This window comes from Simochromis diagramma, unplaced genomic scaffold, assembly GCF_900408965.1.
Source record: "Simochromis diagramma unplaced genomic scaffold, fSimDia1.1 OVJJ01000208.1, whole genome shotgun sequence".
Lineage (NCBI taxonomy): Eukaryota > Metazoa > Chordata > Actinopteri > Cichliformes > Cichlidae > Simochromis > Simochromis diagramma.
In genome coordinates this window covers 787,122-808,161 of record NW_024386789.1, presented here as the reverse complement: position 1 = coordinate 808,161, position 21,040 = coordinate 787,122, and the positions used below count along the sequence as shown (strand labels likewise).

General features: G+C 42.2%; 1 protein-coding gene and 1 non-coding gene across 5 annotated transcripts in view; one reads left to right on the top strand and one right to left on the bottom strand.

Moving 5' to 3' along the window:
- Positions 1–10,321, top strand: part of rhbdf1b (rhomboid 5 homolog 1b (Drosophila)) — a 39,737-nt gene extending 29,416 nt beyond the window's left edge. For 3 of the 4 annotated variants that reach the window (XM_040023145.1, XM_040023147.1, XM_040023148.1), the window contains 16 exons: positions 1,044–1,272; positions 2,641–2,847; positions 4,000–4,122; positions 4,370–4,512; positions 4,599–4,853; positions 4,931–5,042; positions 5,142–5,216; positions 5,806–5,967; positions 6,342–6,442; positions 6,635–6,698; positions 7,179–7,273; positions 7,451–7,526; positions 7,865–7,965; positions 8,114–8,267; positions 8,371–8,594; positions 9,384–10,321. In XM_040023145.1, the coding sequence (XP_039879079.1) occupies positions 1,044–1,272; positions 2,641–2,847; positions 4,000–4,122; positions 4,370–4,512; positions 4,599–4,853; positions 4,931–5,042; positions 5,142–5,216; positions 5,806–5,967; positions 6,342–6,442; positions 6,635–6,698; positions 7,179–7,273; positions 7,451–7,526; positions 7,865–7,965; positions 8,114–8,267; positions 8,371–8,594; positions 9,384–9,579 (2,317 nt within the window). In that variant the 3' untranslated portion in view covers positions 9,580–10,321. The remainder of the gene's footprint in view (positions 1–1,043; positions 1,273–2,640; positions 2,848–3,999; positions 4,123–4,369; positions 4,513–4,598; positions 4,854–4,930; positions 5,043–5,141; positions 5,217–5,805; positions 5,968–6,341; positions 6,443–6,634; positions 6,699–7,178; positions 7,274–7,450; positions 7,527–7,864; positions 7,966–8,113; positions 8,268–8,370; positions 8,595–9,383) is intronic. The other variant, XM_040023146.1, reaches the window with a different exon arrangement.
- Positions 7,632–7,725, bottom strand: trnai-uau. Its single transcript has 2 exons — positions 7,688–7,725; positions 7,632–7,667 (listed from the first exon to the last, which is right to left on the bottom strand). It is a non-coding gene; the product is annotated as a tRNA-Ile (tRNA).
- Positions 10,322–21,040: the final 10,719 nt, after the last annotated feature.

Here is a 21,040-nt window from a genome sequence, read left to right as displayed (position 1 = left end):
GCGATGTGTGGTTGTTTCGTGCTGTCGTCAAGCAGTCTGAATGTTTTGTTCGCGTTTTGTGTGGGTGACTAAGAAAAAGAAAAGAAAGAAAAAGACGTGCTCGCTTGCTCGTGCGTGTGCCCAAAAAGAAAAAGAACTGCTTTTCTAAACAAACAACTGTCACCGAGCCTGAAATGAGCCCATTTCTGAAATTTGGCCTTGTCGTTCCACCAGGATTTAATATTGTTTATGAGGTTTGTGTGATTGCTAGCTTCATTTAAGGAAACAAACATTTTGTAACTGTGCAAAAGTTTTTCAGAATTTCAAATCTGGATCTCCTGTCCTCCTTATTTCTCTCTCTCTAATCCCGCTGTTTACGTCTCCGTTCTTGCTCAAGGCATCCAGTCTAAATCCTACCGTTGTTTTGTTTTTGTTCCAAACCTGTTTCCTCTTTTTAAGAGATCCCTCTCTGGAGGGACAGTAATCAGGGTTGCGCCACCCCCACCCTGTCCTTGTGCAGCCTTAAAAGGCTTCCCCAGCTGGCGTTTTTCTTGATGATGAGGGCTGAGTGTTTATTACTAAACGTTCTGCTCTCTAAACAGCCTCCCCCTCCTCCCACTGATCGGTTAACACGCAGCCTGATGTGCGGACACAGTTCTTGGAAAAAGGGGGACCTGAATGCACATTTATCGAACTGAAATGTAATAAACAAAGACCCATATTGTGTCATCTACTCTGGGAATATGAGGCAACATCTGCTTCTTTTCTGCCAGCAGAGGGCTGTAAATTATATAAGGAAACAAGACAGTGTATGTCACCCAGGCTCTCAAAGCTGGGTTCAAACTTGCACACATTAGACAGAGATAAAAGTACAAGAAGAGCATCTTAGATGTTATAATATAAAAGTGTTGTTTTCTTGACGTTTTAAAATCATGGCCCGTATTTCATCCTGATTCATTATTAAGTTCCTGTGCCAAGATGAACCTGATTCATTTCTGACACACTACCTCTACATCAAAAAAAAGTATATGCTTTCACTAAGCAGAGTGTGTCCTCTCCCCCAGGGGTACGGCTGACTGGTTTGGGGTGAGTAAAGACAGCGACAGCACCCAGCGATGGAGGAGGAAGAGCCTGCAGCACTGCAGTCATCTGTACGGGGGTCTGAAGACGCAGGTGATGAGGGAGATGGAGCTTCACAGCCAAGACAATCTCTCCCTTGCCAGCACTGAGACCCCTCCTCCCCTCTACCTCCCACCCCTCCACCCCAGTCATCACCACTATGGCATGCAGAGGGTAGGCCTGCGCCAATGTGGGGGGGGCGCATGTTAGAGGGATGGAGACGTAGATGGGCACCTTTTCTTTCGTCACATTTCTCCCCCACCTCTCTCCTCCTGTTCTTCATGTCACATCTTGAAAATCGGGGTCGCTTTAGCGCCTTGCTTTGTCCGCTTTCGTAGGGTTCAATTGATGGGGTCTTAACAGAAAAAGAACTTTTTAGTGACGATTTGTTTGACTAACCGCAAAAACAACAAGCCACTGAAAGTCACAATAATGAGTGCAGCACTGATATTAATTATACAGTTACAGATGACGGCAAAATTAATTGCCACCCTATGAAATTGTAAGTTTTTCTCCTGGTTTTTCCAAGTAGCATTTTTAAACACATTAGACGTCTTTAGAAAGCATCAATTATTTCTGTTGTTACACAAAAATATAATTATTTCAGAAAAAAAGAAAAATGACCAGGGTTAATATCCTCAGTCCCAAGTTAAAACAGCAAAACTTTGAGCCGTCACTTTAGAAAGCATCAGCCCAAAAGTCAAAGAAGTCATTTTAGAGCTGAGAAAAAGAATTATTGAGAGAATGAGGTGGATATAGAAAGTTATCACAGCATTTCAAAGTTATAAGAACTGAAAAATCATCAAGAAATGTCTTCCTTCTCTCACCCCAACTGGTCCCGGCAGATGGCCCCGCCCCTCCCTGAGCCTGGTTCTGTCGGAGGTTTCTTCCTGTTAAAAGGGAGTTTTTCCTTCCCACTGTCGCCAAAGTGCTTGCTCATAAGGAGTCATATGATTGTTGGGTTTTTCTCTGTATCTATTATTGTACGATCTACTGTACAATATAAAGCACATTGAGGCGACTGTTGTTGTGATTTGGCTATATAAATAAAATTGAATTGAATTGAATTGAATGAATTGAGTCACACAGTACACAGTAATACTAATGTAAGCATTCAAAATAAATCTAGGATGCTGGAAAAGCTGTGTTGAAATTCCTTGCTCTGTTAAATGCTTAAAAATTAAATTTTCATGGCGGGGGAGGGGAGGGGCTAATAATTCTGTACTCCTTTCATTGTGAATTCTGTGTAGCTAATAGCATGTCAGCGTAGCCCGCTAAGTGCTAGTAGCCTAAAAAGCCCTTGGTTTAGCAAATTTATCTGAAACTTTGCCCTTAATTTTAGTATAAAAGATAATATCAGACGTAAAACATAAAGCACATGTGAAGTAAAATCTACTTACCCCCTTTTACATCAATTTAACCCTAATATCGATGTGTATGTGCATCCCTGTTGCCTCTTCTGTTCTGTCGTGTCAATCGAGCTAAAAGAAAAAGGTTGTGGTGAACCAACACACTTGTGCGACGCGTTGTGTTTGTGTGCAGATCGTAGACCCCCTGGCTCGGGGTCGTGCCTTCCGCAATGTGGAAGAAGTAGATGGCTTGAGCGCCCTGCAAACTCCCATGACGCCCGGCACAGCTTCCCTCTGCTCATTTTCCAGCTCCCGCTCTGCCCTCAATCGTCTCCCACGACGACGCAAGCGAGAATCTGTCGCCGTCATGAGTCTCAAGGCGGCGGCGGCGCTAATGAAGGTGTATATTTGTTGTTTATTCCAGAATTCCTACCTAAGACGGTCTTGCTGTCTTTGAATTCTTCTACACTGCTGCCTGTCAAGATAGTCATGCATGTTCCTCCTTCTTGGTATTAAAAGCTTATGCAACAGATTCTAGTAAGATAGCCCATAAAAGGACTTTGATTTACATTAAGTTATTTCTTATTTGTCCCAGAAAAAATACACTTACCATAATGATTTGGCAGGTTTTTTTTCTGTACACAAGCATGTTGTGTAAAACAGGAGATTTGCGTGTCCTGTTGGGGATTAAAGTCAGGCGCTATACTTTACAGCAGTGTGCACGTGACTGTCCTTGTGTGAACCACGAGCTACAGAACACATATGTAAAGCAATTATGCTGCTGTTCAGAGTGTGTGTGTGTGTGGTGGGGGGGGATTACTGGGGGTTTTACCAGCAGATGATCCGTGACAACACCAGTGAATGCTCAGTTATCTGCTGCTTTGTTTTCAGAGCACTCTGGAAGAGCTGAGCTCATATAGGTGCAAACCCGCCGAGGCCACATCGCATCATTAAGATACGCGGTCTCACTCTTTTGCATCAGTGCTTAGGTTTAGTTACCAAAAACTACTTGGGGAAGATTTAGGAAAAGTTTCACTACTGTGTTGTTCTCTTTTTGCTTGTGTTTTTTTTTCCAGCAGGTGATCAAACTGATCTTTTATATCTTTTCTCTCTGTCTCTCTTCTTCTCTGTTTTTCTTTCCCTCTCCTTCTGTTGAGCTTCTTCCCAACTTCTCTTTTCTTAAAAGTAAAATAAATTAATAAATAAATAATGCAGATCGAACAAGCAATGACAATCAAGTAGACCAGTATGGGAAAAGCCATAATGATCCACTTGGGAAAGTAAATCTGTTGGGCATTTTTCTGGTTGCTACAGTGACAGACAGGCCAAAAAACATGATACTTAGATTTTTCATTTAAGTGTGACGCCGAGGGGTTCATAGGTGAGCAGGTTAGAGCTTTTTCACTATTACCATGAACCCAGTGAGCCACCTTGTGGCTCTCATTTAGCAATGATAAAGTAATACCTTTATTATTAAGGTGCTTTTGTCGATGTGATTTAGAAAATTTCCTCCATCTTTGTTTGAAATGTTCTGTTTATGATCGTTTCTCAGGGCCGGACGTTAGGCGAGAGCACCGCTGGGCGGCGGCACAGACGGAGTTTCATGCCTCCTAGTTTCTTCGAAGATGACACTGTGGATTTCCCCGATGACCTAGATACTTCTTTCTTCACCAGAGTGAGCAGTGGACACACTCTCCCAAAGCGACTTTTAGTCACTGTGACATTCATTTGAATTCACAGATTGATAAAGCTTGCATTTTTTCGTTCAGTATAACAACTTCCTGCAGCATAATTTTCAGTTCTGCAATCTTCTGAATGCGATAGCCCGCAGAGACTTCATGTAGCAAAAACATGTGTGCTTATTTCTGTGAAATAAATTAAAAATACTGTCTACGGTGTATTTATGAGATGAGTCTTTGCAGGAAGGCCTGCAGGATGAGTTGTCCAGCTATGCTGACGAGGTTTTTGAGACTCCGTCGGAGGCTGCCCTCAAACAGCTAGATGAGAGCGAGCTCACGGGAAGCGCTCTGGATAGGAACGAACTAGAGAGGAGTCATCTCATGATGTAGGTCTCCACCGTATCCTTCACATGCACACAAAAAAATGAAAGGAGCTGCAATCCCTTAGAATGCTTCCTCCTCCCCGATTCAGGCCTTTAGAGCGAGGGTGGCGGAAGGCAAAATCCGGCTCTGCGGTCCAACCCAAAGTCCGCCTGAAACAGGAGGTGGTGAGCGTCAACAGCCATCAGCAGCGAGGGCAAAGAATCGTGGTTCCGGTTAAGAAGCTTTTTGCCAGAGAGAAGAGGCCGTACGGGCTGGGCATAGTCGGACGTCTCACTAACCGGTCGTATCGCAAACGCATAGACAGCTACGTCAAGCGGCAGATTGAAGACATGGATGATCACAGGTGAGACGGGATGTGGCTGTTTAGAAATGTTTAAATGCAAAAAGTAGACAATGCATTAAAAATGCTTCCCTCTCCAGGCCTTTTTTTACCTACTGGATCACCTGCGTCCACCTGCTCATTACCATTCTGGCTGTCACCATTTACGGTATTGCCCCTATCGGCTTCTCGCAACACGAAACTGTCGACTCGGTAAGTAAAGTGTTCGACTTTTATAAGGGTTTAATGCTGCTTTGTTACAAATTTTTGAATATTGAGATTTTTATTTTTTATTATTTTTTTATTTTTGAGGTGCTGAGGAACAAGGGGGTTTACGAAAACGTGAAGTTTGTGCAACAGCAAAACTTCTGGGTGGGTCCGAGCTCTGTAAGTACTTCCAGTCTTTTATCCACCATCTTTCACACTACTAAAAATCGCAGGTGAGTTTGAATCTCAGTGACCTCTGCCTCAAGGTCAGAGGTCAGAAGTCGAGTTTTCTAAAAATCTTGTGAATGCGATAATTAAAGAACAAAGTGATGTAGAATTGAAAGAGGCTGTACGCCCTCTTTAACCATAAGTGTGTATAATCTGCTCATGTACTCATGAACACTTGTTGCATTAGCTACTAATACACACAAATATCATATAAATATAATGTATAAATAGTACAATAAAGCAATGGAAAAATGGTTAAGTGTTAGTTAAAAATTAAATGATTCAAACGCATGTCGAAATTAAATGCATGTATGATTTTTGACTAAATAAAGGAATAAATGGTTAAAATATACATTTTCTGTTGTAGTAGTATTTAAATTTAAATTAATGACACAATCTTCAGTTGAAATGAATGCACAAATGTATTTGTTTGTTTTCTGTGGCTGGTGTCTTGAAAGACTTATTTGACAGAGGCGTAGTGTTAGGATCTACATGGACATTTTTCTTTTCAAATTGTCACGTCATCTCTTCTTCGCCACAGGAAGCGCTGATTCACCTGGGAGCCAAGTTTTCCCCGTGCATGCGTCAGGATGAAGAGATCCACAAGCTGATCCAGGAGAAGCGAGCACTAGAGAGAGAATCGGGCTGCTGTGTGAGGAATGATCGCTCCGGCTGCCTGCAGACTCTACAGGAGGAGTGTTCGGTCAGTCTCAGCACCGACCATGACCTGATTATTTCAGGCACACTATGATTTTATTGAAACTTGTGCTTAGAAAATGATACCTTACTGATGCTACTCAGAACTTGGCTGGTAGGGCAGGTCACCTACCAATTGGAAGGTTGATGGTTTGATCCCTGTCTGCTCCAGTCTGCATGCCAAATATCTTTTGGCAAGATATTAACCCCAAGTTGCTCTCTGATGCTGTTGGAGTGTGTATGCATGTTAGGTAGAAAACAGTGAATGAAGCATGTTGTGTAAAGCACTTTCAGTACTCAGATAGTGCTATACAAGAACCAGTCCATTGACGTATAGTGTCAGTGCATTCTGAATATACATGGCATGTCTTTGCTCTGCAGAGCACACTGGCAGTGTGGGTGAAGTGGCCTCAGCACCCCAGTGCTCCTTCTTTGAACAGTGAACTCCGGCAACATGGTGCCGTTTGCCATCAGGACCCCAGGTAACATGATTATCATTCTTCAGCTTTAATAGAAAACAATTTTGGATGAAGGACTCATAACTTAAGACAAGAGCAACAGTCTGCCGGACAGACTTTGTTTTTATCCATGTGTGGGCTGAGCTGTTGGAGCCGACTTACCCTGCTGGAAGACATCAGTGTTCACTCTTATTTCTTGTACTTTTGATTTTGCAGAATCTGTCTGGAGCCAGCCTCTGTTTCACCGCATGAGTGGCCGGATGACATCACTTCTTGGCCTGTAAGCGCACTAACATGTTATCAGTCTAACCTCACAACATCCATGCTAAACAGGCCACTGTTCGGAAACTAGGAGATACATTTCCACTGAAGTCTTTAAGCATTTTTCAGTGTTACAGCTAAAATTCGTAACCAAAGCCAAACCCTACCCCTAACTCCAGATGGGCCAAGTGTTCATCTGATACTATTATTTATCAACGAGTAGATACATGGATCAGGTAGTATCAGATAGCAATGATTCTGTTTCTAAGCCAGTCATATACCAAAAGGCTAAGATGTCTGATTATACAACTGTAGCTCAGTACAACTGTACTGCAAGAGAGTCAAGAGAGTCTCTAAAGACTAATGTAATATTGCATTTAAGTGGTTTGGTTCAAGTCAATGTGAGGCAAACAGTTGTCTCCTTGTGTGTGTTTTTTTTTCTCTAAACTGTTGTAACTGTAATCCAATGAGAAACTTTCACTGTGGTTTTGATCTGTAGGTTTGCACAAGGTTCAACTCGGGGAATCACACTAACCTCCCCCACATTGATTGCACCATCACAGGCCGGCCCTGCTGCATCGGAACCAAAGGACGGTGAGGATCGGGATCACTTATTTACATCACGTGCTCAGTAACAGCGTCAAACATTAGCAGTATCTTTATGGTGCAGTGAAAAAAGGAACTGATCCACCTTTTGATTACATAATACATGTGTTTGAATAAAAGATTAGTACACTGATCTCTACTTAAAAACCTGAATTCGTGTTGCAGGTGTGAAATAACTTCTAGAGAGTACTGTGATTTTATGCATGGCTACTTCCATGAGGAGGCTACTCTCTGCTCACAGGTAGGACAAACAGCACACACACACCTTTTTTAACTGCATGTTTAAAAACAGTGGCCAGTGTAAATTTGCTCCTTTAAGTGAGAGCCTGGTGATTTAAAACATTGTTGCTCCAGGTGAGGCTCGAACTCACAACCTCGGCATTGCTCTGCAGGTTACTGTCGTATAAGTACCGCGCGCTGACCGATTGCGCCACTGGAGCCTGCAGCGCACAGTGCAACAGAATGGACTGTGGACTGCATTCGCCTCTGGCACATTCCACCACAAGGTGGCAGCAGAGCATCACTGACTGTTGTAGCCGTAACCCTGACTGATTGTATTGTTGTTTTCATTTGTGTCAGGTGGCCTGCATGGACGATGTCTGCGGTTTGCTGCCTTTCCTCAACCCAGAGGTCCCTGATCAGTTCTCTCGGCTCTGGTTGTCCCTGTTTCTTCATGCTGGGTGACTGCACTCTTCCTTTCTCCCTTCAGTATTTAAAGCAGCCATGAAGATGTTAAATTATGGGAAAAACTTAGTTGCCTGAATACTTCAGTGAAAATGTGCATGCATTTGTGGAATGTTAAGGATAACTGGTTGCTTGTCCCTGCAGAATTCTGCACTGCTTGGTTTCGGTGTTGTTCCAGATGACGGTGCTGAGGGATATAGAGAAGTTGGCTGGCTGGCTCAGAATCTCTATTATCTACATGCTCAGTGGCATCACTGGCAACCTGGCCTCTGCCATCTTCCTGCCCTATAGAGCAGAGGTACAAGCTGATGTTGATGTTGCCAAAAAATATCATAGTTATACATTGTTTTCATTTAGTCGATCTGTGTGCGATCTATTGGTGCCTGTCTTTTTCCTCCCAGGTGGGTCCTGCTGGCAGCCAGTTCGGCATCCTGGCTTGTCTTTTTGTGGAGCTGTTTCAGAGCTGGCAGATCCTCGAGCGACCGTGGCGAGCGTTTGCTAAGCTGTTGGCCATCTCTGTGTTCTTCTTCTCTTTCGGTTTGCTTCCCTGGATCGACAACTTTGCCCACATCTGTGGTTTCGTTTCCGGATTCTTCCTGTCCTTCGCCTTCCTCCCATACATCAGGTAAGTGACTATTGCTCTGTGTGCTTTTCTATCCAGGCTTTACTGCATTGGCAGTACATTCGAGGCCATTTTAATGCTAAGAAATGAAGCAGCTGCTAATCAGATGCTTTCTAGATGGTATTACATGGTAGGTCAAAATGTGACCGCACTTTTATGTGTGTTCAGTCCAGCTCTTGTGTAGCTCTTGTGTAATCTAGCATACCTCAGTGTTGTCTGATGGAGTAGAGGGATTAACTGAAGGGCCAGATGCATCTCTTAAACACTTTCATCTACTGTTTATCTGCTTCTACTACTTCTCCTTTCCTCTTTTCTTTTATATTTTCTATGTTTTTTAAGACAGGCTGCTAGTAACAAAGTGCCTAAAGATACAGTTTAAAACAGATTCTGAATACGAGTGAAAAAGCAGTAAGTGTCCAAAGAAAAGCTGTGAAAGACCTTCAGAAAGCCTGGAGGACTACTGCTGAAGGAAGGTCTGACTCCTTGGAAGCAAAATATAAAGAAATGAAAGGAATGGTTCACATGTTGTGGAAATTGAAGAGACTGAAAACTGTTGCCACTACTTTATATTTAAAGCTAAATTAAGCTGGCGCTAGTTAGTTAGCATTCACTTGACTTACCTCTAGATTCTTTATTCTTTCCTTTGACTGAACGTTACCTCAGTCTATATGCAGTGTTTTCATTCCCTTCATCACTTTCATGATTTAAGAGGTTTGATGCAAAACAATGACCGTTCTCTGAGGGAAGTAATGATGTCACTGTTGTTTTGTTGTTGTTTGTTTCACCCACCAGCTTCGGCCGTTCCGATATGTACCGAAAGCGAGTCCAAATCTGCGTCTTCCTGCTGATCTTCCTGGGTCTGTTCTCCGCTCTGGCCGTTCTCTTCTACATCTACCCCGTGAAGTGCGACTGGTGCGAGTACCTCACCTGCATCCCCATCACAGACAAGTTCTGCGAGAAGTACGATTTAAACGCACACCTCCTCTGACTGTTAGTCCTTGGAGTCCAAGCTGATGTCCACTGATAAGATAGGATGTGTGAAATGGTGCTTGGCAGCACTTACGACTGATAAAACCATCAGTATTTCTAGATTTTGTACGGACTGGTGAATTCCAGATGTATTTTTTCAATATACAAAACAACGTGCATGAAAGCCTTCAATATGCATGAAAACAAGGAGAACAATGGACTAATAACTGATCTGTGTGTGACTGATCTTGTCCTGGGCTAATCAATGTCCACTTGCACTGGCCAGTAACAGTACACCTTAGTGGCCACATGGAAGTTTTATTTGGTACTTTTTACCCAGCAGTCACAGCTTCCTGGATGCTCTGCCGTGAACTCTAAGGACACAAGGCTCTAAATTCATCAGCGTGCCTTACTGATACAGCACAGCCTCTGACTTTAATGTCTGTGGAAACTACTTTCAGACACAAATCATGTCAAATATGTTTTTTACTTCAGTATTTGGAGGCTGGAATGCCATTTTGTTTATTTGTTTACCACTCTGGAAACCACAGCCTTTAAAGCACTCCAGTCACAAATGGATGTTCTGTTTTTTTAATATTCACCTCTTTTTTTTATATATATGTTTACAAAAAACAACAACAAAAACAAAAACAGGTGGGTTCATGCGCTCAATCGTAGAAAGCTGTTAAAAGGTGAATTTGTGTATGTGTGTGTGTTTTATTAAAAGTGGTGGCGTTTTAGCTACCTGGCAATGAACACAAGAGGACAAAATCCGTGACTGTGTGTTGTCTGTTCTCAGATAGCCAGAGACTGATGCTTAAACTCACAACCTCAGCGTTGCTTCATAAGTTAGTACTCTCTACCAGACTGCACCACTGGAGCCCACTGTGTCTGTGGTTTTTGAGTTTGTGAATTGTCATGAATGACTGTGTCTCGCACAGATCTTTTAGACCAGGGGTGGGGAACTCCAGCCCTTGAGGGCCGGTGTCCTGCAGGTTTTAGATGTGTCCTTGATCCAACACAGCTGATTTAAATGGCTAAATGACCTCCTCAGCATGTCTTGAAGTTCTCCAGAGGCCTGTTATGAACTAATCATTTGATTCAGGTGTGTTGACCCAGGGTGCGATCTAAAACCTGCAGGACACCAGCCGTTGAAGCCTGGAGTTCCCCACCCCTATTTTAGACCATGGTTGACAACCAGGGGCAGAACTGGCCTGGAAAAGACTCCAATCTGGTCCGCTGAATGGCTTTGGAAAAGCCACATTTTTTGGACTTTTTCTGATAACAACACCCCATCCCCAACACCACAGCTGCTCATATTGCACCACAGTAATCAAGTAATAGATAAACAATAAAATAACAAAAAAGTTATTGTTTTTTCACTACTGACTATATAAATGTGTATTTATTTACAACAAATCCACAAAAAAGGCCATTTTCTGTGAGTTAACACAGAAACTTTGTTTTATAATTACAGGACAGTCTGGCCAGTGAGCTACCAGATCATTTTCTGTCATTTTACACATTTATTTCTTAACTTTGAAGTTGTGTTTTTAATACATTAACATCATTAATCACTCCTTGAAATGGAGAATCCATTATAATACACAGAATTCAAAAACACGTACACTTTTTGTTTCAGTGAATATAGATATTTTACTTTACGTTACTGCTAACAGAAGTGATTCTTTTTAAAATTCTGAGTATGGTATATCATAATGAAATTGGCATATAAACTGACCTTTTCGGTTTGTCAGATAATCAGTAACCCTCTCTTGGGCACGCAGAAAGAATCAAATCAGATGTGACGCCTCGTGAGTGCAATAACGTAAGCCGACAATGATGATAGTGCCCTTTTACACTGAAACTATAAACACCATTAAATACTGATGGCTAATTTCTTAACACTGGTCAGAGCCGGACAAATAGAAGTCTTGCTGCGTTTGGGGAACGGCCAATAGATGGCAACCCGAGACCAATAACTTACAGGTTGGGTGAAACATGACCGCCGCTGAGGGTGCGAAGCTCAAATTACAGCAATGCTGTTGTGGTGTTTTCGGGGATTTGAATGTCATTAATTCAAGCAGAAGGTTTATTAGCGTGCAGAGCGCTTATTGCGGCCCCTGATGCTCACCGCGTGTTGCACCGATGGGTTTGTTGACGCCGGCGCTTTCTTCCTCCTCTCTTTGAGCGCGCACGGACACACGCACACGCTGGCGTTTGCATGCACATACACACGTGTGATTGCTCTGGCATTCATTAAGTCTTGTCTGTAATTGACTCTAAATAAGTGCGCACTTATGCTAGAGAGGAGCTAAGAGGACAACACTGATCTGCATACACAATGGAGCAGAAGTCGTCTTTGTACGACTAGCTGGAGTTGACTTTGGTGTTGTGATAATTGTTGTCCTACTCTCTTTTATTATTAATATGCAACTGGGCCAGGAATGCAGGATTAACAATTAATTGACAATTAATTAATTAATCTAAAAATCTCATATTTGATCAAAATCCGGCTTGATTAGATGCTTTAAGACAGTTCTGCAAGCATGAAAGAAAAAACAGTAACGCTTCATAATACAGCCTGTGCAAGGGTGTAATTCCCCAGTAATTAAATGGACTTTAAATTGAATTGTAATTATAAGAAACAAACAAATAATAATTATATATGAATGCATAAAAAGAAAGAAAGACAGATAAATTTAAAAAAGAAAAGTTCCCCACTCCTTACAGCTTGAGGGCCCTGCGCAGTATCTTTACTGTTCCTATGACTGCGCTCTTCTGGACCGAGATCTTGGATGTTCCTGGGATCTGGAGACACTGGCCCAGTTTGGGGTTTCTGCCCCGACTGCTGCGATTACCACTGGGACCACTGTTGCCTTCACCCTCCACCCTATTTCCCCAGCTTCTCCTGTTCCTTCTTCCTGATATTGCTGTCACTTTCTATCACTATCACTTGGTTTGTCCGTCTGTATCTAGAAGTTCCACAGGATCTTTGCTTGGTTATGGTCAACCACCTTAGGGCCGTCTCCCATTTTGACTCCCATTTTCCCCTATACTATGCCGGCCACTTGGTTCTGGGGTTCCATGTATGCCCTGCCTGCTAGCCTCTTGCTCCCTGCTGTTATGTGCTGGATTGTCTCAGGGGTATCTTTGCACACCCTGTACCTGGGGACCTGCCTGGTGTGGTGTCCTGGTACCTCAACAACTGAGCCGGTATGGCTTCAGTTATGTGTCTCTCAATCATACCCCAAAGTAAGCTTGAGTAGCATGAAGGACCTAGCCAGGGGACACTTACTGGACGTTTGCCATGGTCAGGATTCAAACCCCAAACCTATTGTTCCAAAGGCTGTTTTTTTTGTTTGTTGTTTTGTAATCACCAGCAGATTGTGTGTTTTTTTTTTTTAAATGAATTTGATTATACGTTGATCAAGTCGAGACTGCCAGTAACCGAGTTGAGATTTTTATACGTAGCATTTAAGTGAAATAAAACTTGAGCACTATAAAAAAATCACTGCACTGCTTTGTTTGCACAATTTCTACAGTTGGAACTGTCTGGACTCTTTGGACAGCATGGTGGCACAGTGGGTGGATAAATGGGTAACACTGTTGCCCTCACACGAAGAAGGTGCCGAGTTCAACCTCCTTTTTCTCTGTGGGCTTATTTAAATTTCATAAACTAAAACTTTGTGGTGATTTGTGATTTTATACTATAAGAAGTCTCCTATGATCTCCTTTTTCTGTGTTGTGTATATGCTGTATGGCTGAGCAACTAACAGTGACAAGTTAATGACCCTGCGTACAATTCCTGAAAAATAATCTCATTCTGTCATCTACTGGCTGCTTGGTGTAATTAAGGCAGCACCCAAAGCCATTACCCCCCCCCGCCCAACAACAACCACCACCCTGCCCACCTCCCCATCCCAACCTCACCACTCAGACTCCTCAGAGGAAATTATCTCTCCCTTCTCACCCCCCCCCAAACACGCACACACACTTCTGCACTGATCCCTTCTCCAATCCAACCCCTGTCACGTCCACCTCCTCCTCCACCTCATGCTCATTTCATGCCTCCCTTTTTCCATCACTCATTCATCATTTGGTTTTTCTAGTCCATCCATCCATTTTGCACACCCCCACCCCTGAAACTCTCCATCAAGGCTCCCATAGAGATGGTAATGTAACATGAAGAGGGTGGTATCTGCGACCCATTGATCAGCATCAAACGAGACACATTTAGATACCCCTTCGGTGCTCCCTGAACCTCCCCCCACCTCCTTGTGTAGTGTCGTAATGGTTGGTTGGTTTTTCGGGCCTGATAGGAGTAAATTAAACTTATGTCACTTGCAGGTATGATAGATAGATAGATAGATAGATAGATAGATAGATAGATAGATAGATAGATAGATAGATAGATAGATAGATAGATAGATGTAACTATTGCGTGGAAAGATGGAAAGGTGACCCTGAAATGGGACCCTGACAGCTGGCCAACAGGTGGCAACTGACAGACCCTCTCTCTTCATTGTGCCTGGAACACATAATAATACACACAGACTCCTCCGACTCAGCACCCTGGCCATCAGGTGAAGGAGGCTACTAAGTGGGCAAGGGAGGGGTGGCTGTATTTATATGTGTGTGTGTGTGTGTGTGTGTGTGTGTGTGTGTGTGTGTGTGTGTGTGTGTGTGTGTGTGTGTGTGTGAGTGTGAGAGAGAGAGAGAGAAGGGGGAGGTGTACCTGTACCGCAGGGCTTGCACACACCTGGCTGATGATCCCACCTATGTCAGAGCTGATGGAGAGTAATGTTATAGCACCCTCCCCCAACATGGTCCCATACACCACCTGGACTAATGCTGAAAAACCTTCTCCCTCTAGTGTGTGTGTGTGTGTGTGTGTATTCACTATAAATCTTTATCTAGTAGCTGCTTAATCTGCGAGCTTCACAAACATCAAGCATGTGCAGGTTATAAGACAATCTCTGCTCTCTGAAACTGTAAGATGTGTATCCACAGTGACATTTTTGTACTAATGTTCCAGCTTGTCTACAGGGAGTGCAGAATTATTAGGCAAATGAGTATTTTGTCCACATCATCCTCTTCATGCATGTTGTCTTACTCCAAGCTGTATAGGCTCGAAAGCCTACTACCAATTAAGCATATTAGGTGATGTGCATCTCTGTAATGAGAAGGGGTGTGGTCTAATGACATCAACACCCTATATCAGGTGTGCATAATTATTAGGCAACGTCCTTTCCTTTGGCAAAATGGGTCAAAAGAAGGACTTGACAGGCTCAGAAAAGTCAAAAATAGTGAGATATCTTGCAGAGGGATGCAGCAGTCTCAAAATTGCAAAGCTTCTGAAGCGTGATCATCGAACAATCAAGCGTTTCATTCTAAATAGTCAACAGGGTCGCAAGAAGCGTGTGGAAAAACCAAGGCGCCAAATAACTGCCCATGAACTGAGAAAAGTCAAGCGTGCAGCTGCCAAGATGCCACTTGCCACCAGTTTGGCCATATTTCAGAGCTGCAACATCACTGGAGTGCCCAAAAGCACAAGGTGTGCAATACTCAGAGACATGGCCAAGGTAAGAAAGGCGGAAAGACGACCACCACTGAACAAGACACACAAGCTGAAACGTCAAGACTGGGCCAAGAAATATCTCAAGACTGGTTTTTCTAAGGTTTTATGGACTGATGAAATGAGAGTGAGTCTTGATGGGCCAGATGGATGGGCCCGTGGCTGGATTGGTAAAGGGCAGAGAGCTCCAGTCCGACTCAGACGCCAGCAAGGTGGAGGTGGAGTACTGGTTTGGGCTGGTATCATCAAAGATGAGCTTGTGGGGCCTTTTCGGGTTGAGGATGGAGTCAAGCTCAACTCCCAGTCCTACTGCCAGTTTCTGGAAGACACCTTCTTCAAGCAGTGGTACAGGAAGAAGTCTGCAGCCTTCAAGAAAAACATGATTTTCATGCAGGACAATGCTCCATCACACGCATCCAAGTACTCCACAGCGTGGCTGGCAAGAAAGGGTATAAAAGAAGAAAAACTAATGACATGGCCTCCTTGTTCACCTGATCTGAACCCCATTGAGAACCTGTGGTCCATCATCAAATGTGAGATTTACAAGGAGGGAAAACAGTACACCTCTCTGAACAGTGTCTGGGAGGCTGTGGTTGCTGCTGCACGCAATGTTGATGGTGAACAGATCAAAACACTGACAGAATCCATGGATGGCAGGCTTTTGAGTGTCCTTGCAAAGAAAGGTGGCTATATTGGTCGCTGATTTGTTTTTGTTTTGTTTTTGAATGTCAGAAATGTATATTTGTGAATGTGGAGATGTTATATTGGTTTCACTGGTAAAAATAAATAATTGAAATGGGTATATATTTGTTTTTTATTACGTTGCTTAATAATTATGCACAGTAATAGTCACCTGCACACACAGATATCCCCCTAAAATAGCTAAAACTAAAAACAAACTAAAAACTACTTCCAAAAACATTCAGCTTTGATATTAATGAGTTTTTTGGGTTCATTGAGAACATGGTTGTTGTTGTTCAATAATAAAATTATTCCTCAAAAATACAACTTGCCTAATAATTCTGCACTCCCTGTATTTGCAACTATAGCTGTAGCTCATTTGCATTTCTTTAAAGCTTGGATCCATTATGGCTCAGTCACACCAGAGCAAAAATAAGATAGCAACCTCCTTGCAACTAGAAAAAAACTGATGATTGGCAACACGCTGCGGTCTGTCAGCCTACGCTGCTAAGTGCAACTCATATGCAGCGTGTCTCTTTGCAATAGGTTGCCATCTGGTTGCATTTTGGTTACATTTCTACATAAAAGCTAGGTTGCAGAGCACCTATGTGATGTCACTAATCTTGTGAAAATTTGAATTTCTGCTTCAAATCAATGAGGTTCTGAATGGACTCTGAATATGAGTTAGTTCATACAAATTTCCAATTTATCACATTTAATTGCCGTATCATCACAGACTGCATATAATTGCCGACTTGACCCCATTCGGTTGCAAACTCATAGCAGGCTGATAGCAAATTATTGTTTTATTGCCATCTTGATACACTCAAGATGAGGGTGGCAACTGACTGCGAGTGGTCACAGACCTGGTTCATGTTTTCCAAACAACAAGTCATGCACATATATGTGCGTGCGTGTGTCTGTGTGTGTGTCTTGTTTCATGTTTTCCATGAAATTGTGGGCTGGGTTTGACATTAGTTTCTTAATGGACTTTGTTATATGCAACATTATCTTGTTGATAGTTGTGCCAAATAATATCAAAGTGGTGCAACACCGTCCACGAACACACGAACACACACACACACACACACATGCACACACACACACGTCTCTGTCGTCTCCAGAGGACAATCCTCCCCTTCTATGCCATGTGTCCTCCAGCCGCCCTGAAGACTTGTTCTTATCCTGCACTCATGGGCTCACAGTCACTAATTACACACACACTCACATACACACACAAACAAACAAACACTCACACATAGGTGCACCGACATGCACGTACCTCATTAGCGATCACTCTGACAATGCTCTCTCCCTGAATGCCCTCTCAGACTCTCTCCGATGGTTAGTAATTCTCTTTCTTCCCCTTGCTCTGCGTGTCCATGTTTATGTGACCACCCACCCCCTCCTTCCTGTGCTCCCCCCTGTGTGTAGGTTACGTCTCACTGGATTCATTTTCATGGAATTGTTATGAGATGTTCACACAGTACACACGGGAGGAGGGGAAAGAGAAGAGAACGTTCAAAAGCAAAATAGAAAAGCGTGCTAAAATTAACCGTGCACTAAGTGGGCTGACATGAAGTCATCAGTGGGTGCTCCTCAAGGAACTGTATTAGGACCCCTATTATTTAGGTTATATGTTGTAATATTCCACAACTGAACTGTGACAAAAAAATAACAATAACACCGACAGTGTAACACACATTGCATCAGAGGAATTACATTACATATACACAGCTACATTCTGAACCCAACATCATTTGTAACCCGATGATGCTTTCTATCCACACTGTGAAGAAAGTTATAACAAATTTCTAGTAACAATATCCCCTTGTAGTAGGCTGCAGCATTATTAAACTTTTCTTTTCCACTCATGTTTATAGAGTAACTGATATACTAGTAGCATATACCAAATGCTTCTGAACAGCAAGTCCCTTCCCCAAAATGAAAGCAAAGCTCAAAGCGTGTTAAGAGAGCGGGGTCATCTGCAAGTGCACACTCTTGCAAATTTAAAGAAAGTGATTTAGGGCTGCATCTCTAGTTTGTTGCAGCATACCCCTATAGTGCTGAGCAGCTGTAAATGGAGTCCAGACTTCATGTGCCAACATTGGTTGTGATGCTTTAGATAGGTAAGTGGTGCATTGTCTTTCTAAAGCAACAAACAATTGCTTGGAATTGTTAGTCTGCTTACCGACTGATTCCGCTTATTGGTTCTTGCACTTGCACTACAATCAGCTGATTTGAGTTCTTGTGCCAGAGGAGGAAAGCAGTGCTGCAGTCTACGGTGTGGATAGGGGCATGACTTTTATTTTTATTGCACAAAAGGATGAGAGCGCAATGCTAAAGTGCAAACTGCATCCAGGACAGAAACAACTGCATTATGCTGCTAACACAACTTTGGCTCTTTGCAAGCATCTGCACAGAAAGCATGCAGACACTAAGCTAGGCAAAAACCCAGAATGATGTTACAGCTGAGTGAATGTCCAGCAAACAGACCTGGGAATAATTAAGTAACGTACTGAATTACTTTTAAGAAAAGTGTTCTGTGTAATGTGTGTAATACGTCTATTTTTTTAGAGTAATGACACCAGCAACCTCCAGGAACCACTGTCACTCAGTTAGGAAATCCATATTTTTCTCCAACAACCGGTGGTCGTTTCAGATCTCAATGTGGACATGATGTCAAGTGAGAATCCTATAGGCGGTCACTTTAGAGGCAGAAAGGGAAGAAGAGGACAAGGACTAAGATTTCTGCCAAGAGGCAGAAACACTGTTGGTAGCTTCTTGGAAACACAAATCCACCATGGGATCATTGCCCAAACCCAGAATGCAAAGCCAGGTCCCTGAGCTGGTCTCTGTGAACACCCAACATCCAACCCAGTTGTCTCCTGAAGACTCCGACGCAAATTTTAAATGTGCAGCAACTATTTCACTGCATCTGTCCATAAGTGCAAAAACTACTTAGACAGACATGGTTTACACAGTTGAGTTAACAGCTGTGAAGCAACAGTGAGAACGGCTATGGAAAGGTTAACATAGCAGCTTGACCTGTTCTGTCCTGGTTTAAATATTAACAAGACAATAGGAATGATTTTCCTCAAAGCCAATGTGCAGCCCATTAACACTGTTTTTTCATCAGTAAATAAAATAGTACATTTGTAAAATAAAATTTAGAGAAATTCAGTACTAACATCAGTGTATTACAAATAGGATGGATGCTATGGAAGCAATAATTATACCAGCAGTCCCTTTACAAACTAATCTTAAAAGCTATAAATAAAAGGATGGATCTATATCATCATATTCAATTCACCTATTTAATATATTTGTTCTTCTTACTAAAAAATCCCTCTAATAGTTCATACAAACTTTTCATTAAACTGCAGTTTGGAATCAACGCTGAACACCAGAGCTGCAAGAAAGAAAACCAGCCAATCTGTGACTCAGCTGTTTAACCACGTCCTCTTCTTTTTCCTGATTTTGCTTTTTATGCAAAGATTTGTGCTTGTGTTTGCCAAACAAAAACAAAACAAAAACAATGCTGAAGTGTGTATACATGTAAAGTGCTGTTCTGTCATTGTGCCGTTAAATTTGATCTGCCCAGCAATTGTAAACTGAAATTTGTAGTATTACGCCAACAATGGACTGTGTACAAAGGAGGTGAAGGGTGGTCAGGGTGGCGTGGGTGGAGTAAAGCATCAGGGGTGATTTGTGACAGAAGCATAGCAGCAAGAGTGAAAGAGAAGGTTTATAAGATGGTATATTAGAGGGACAACTCGGGTTGAGCGGTTTGGAGACCAAATTACACTGTAAAAAAATTGTAATATAAAAGTATTTTACTGTGTATTTTACAGTTTTGTACTGTTTTTCTAGTATATCATTAAATTCACATAAATAGACTGTGATCTTACATTTCAAATGTAAATTAACGTAAAATCACTGTAAATGTAATAAAACATAATTATCTTGTTTTTTAAATGTATTTGTCTGTACATATGCATATGTAGATTGTTAAAATACATTCACAAATGCATCATAATTGCACAAATATGTGTCAGTTATTTGAAAGATTGAACTGTTAAATTCAAATGTAATGCTAGAGTTGGCAGTTCGCCTTATATTCAGAAGGTTGCTGGTTCGAGCCCCGGCTCGGACACTCTCGGTCATTGTGTCCTTGGGCAAGACACTTCACCTACCACCTACTGGTGATGGCCAGAGGGGAATTGTAAAGTGCCTTTAGGGTCTCATAAAGCGCTATATGAATGCAATCCGTTATTATTTAAACCAACTGTTAACTATATATTTCTGTACATTTAAGTATTATTATTCATATTGCCGCATTCATTGACCTTGTTTATAGGTAATTTCATTGTTTAATCACATTAAATTGTTCCTAATTTAATGTTTAAAAGCACTTGAAAAAGGCAAAATCCAATGGAAAATTAGGGCAACAAACTGTATTGTCATTACTGAAAATAACCATATTTTCATGGGAAAGTTATTTTCTGTTATTTTCTGGTGTTATTTTGGTGCCCCAGCTGCCGGAATATTAATGTTTTTAGGGTGTATTTTTTTATGGTGTAGAGGGGCAAAGCTGAGATGGTTTGGACATGTGCAGAGGAGGGATAGTGGATATACTGGACAAAGGATAGTCAATATAGAGAAAATGGGAAGACCTCAGAGGAAGTTGAGGGATGTAGTGGAGGAAGACATGTGGACGGTTGGCGTGATAGATGAGGATGCTAGGGATAAGGTGAAATTGAGGCAGAAGATCTGCAGTATCCAGAACAAAGACATAATGGTCCATTACTGGTTTTAAGTTTATTTTAGGAAACATAACCTCCACTAAGAAAAGAGGAGGCATCCATGGCAACAGATATGATAATGGTAGAGGATTAAAAGCTGAATTGGAAGTGGGTTGCAAAGCGGCCTGCACAGGTGCTGTAACTGCTATGAGATTTGCCAGACATATGTACAGAAGGGTATCAGCTGAGCCTTCAGCTGATGTGGGCAGGAACTGAGATCAGCTGACATGGTAGGATTGCTGCTTAGCTTCACTTGATGGTTTACCTAAACTAACCAAATGCTCAATTTCTGGAAAATTTGAATAAATGAATGAATAGGGGAGCTACTAGATCCCTGTCTTGGATATAAAAAGTAAATCTATTTCTAAATAGTGCCCCGGACTTTAACACAGTACCTTAAAGTTATTGCAGAGATA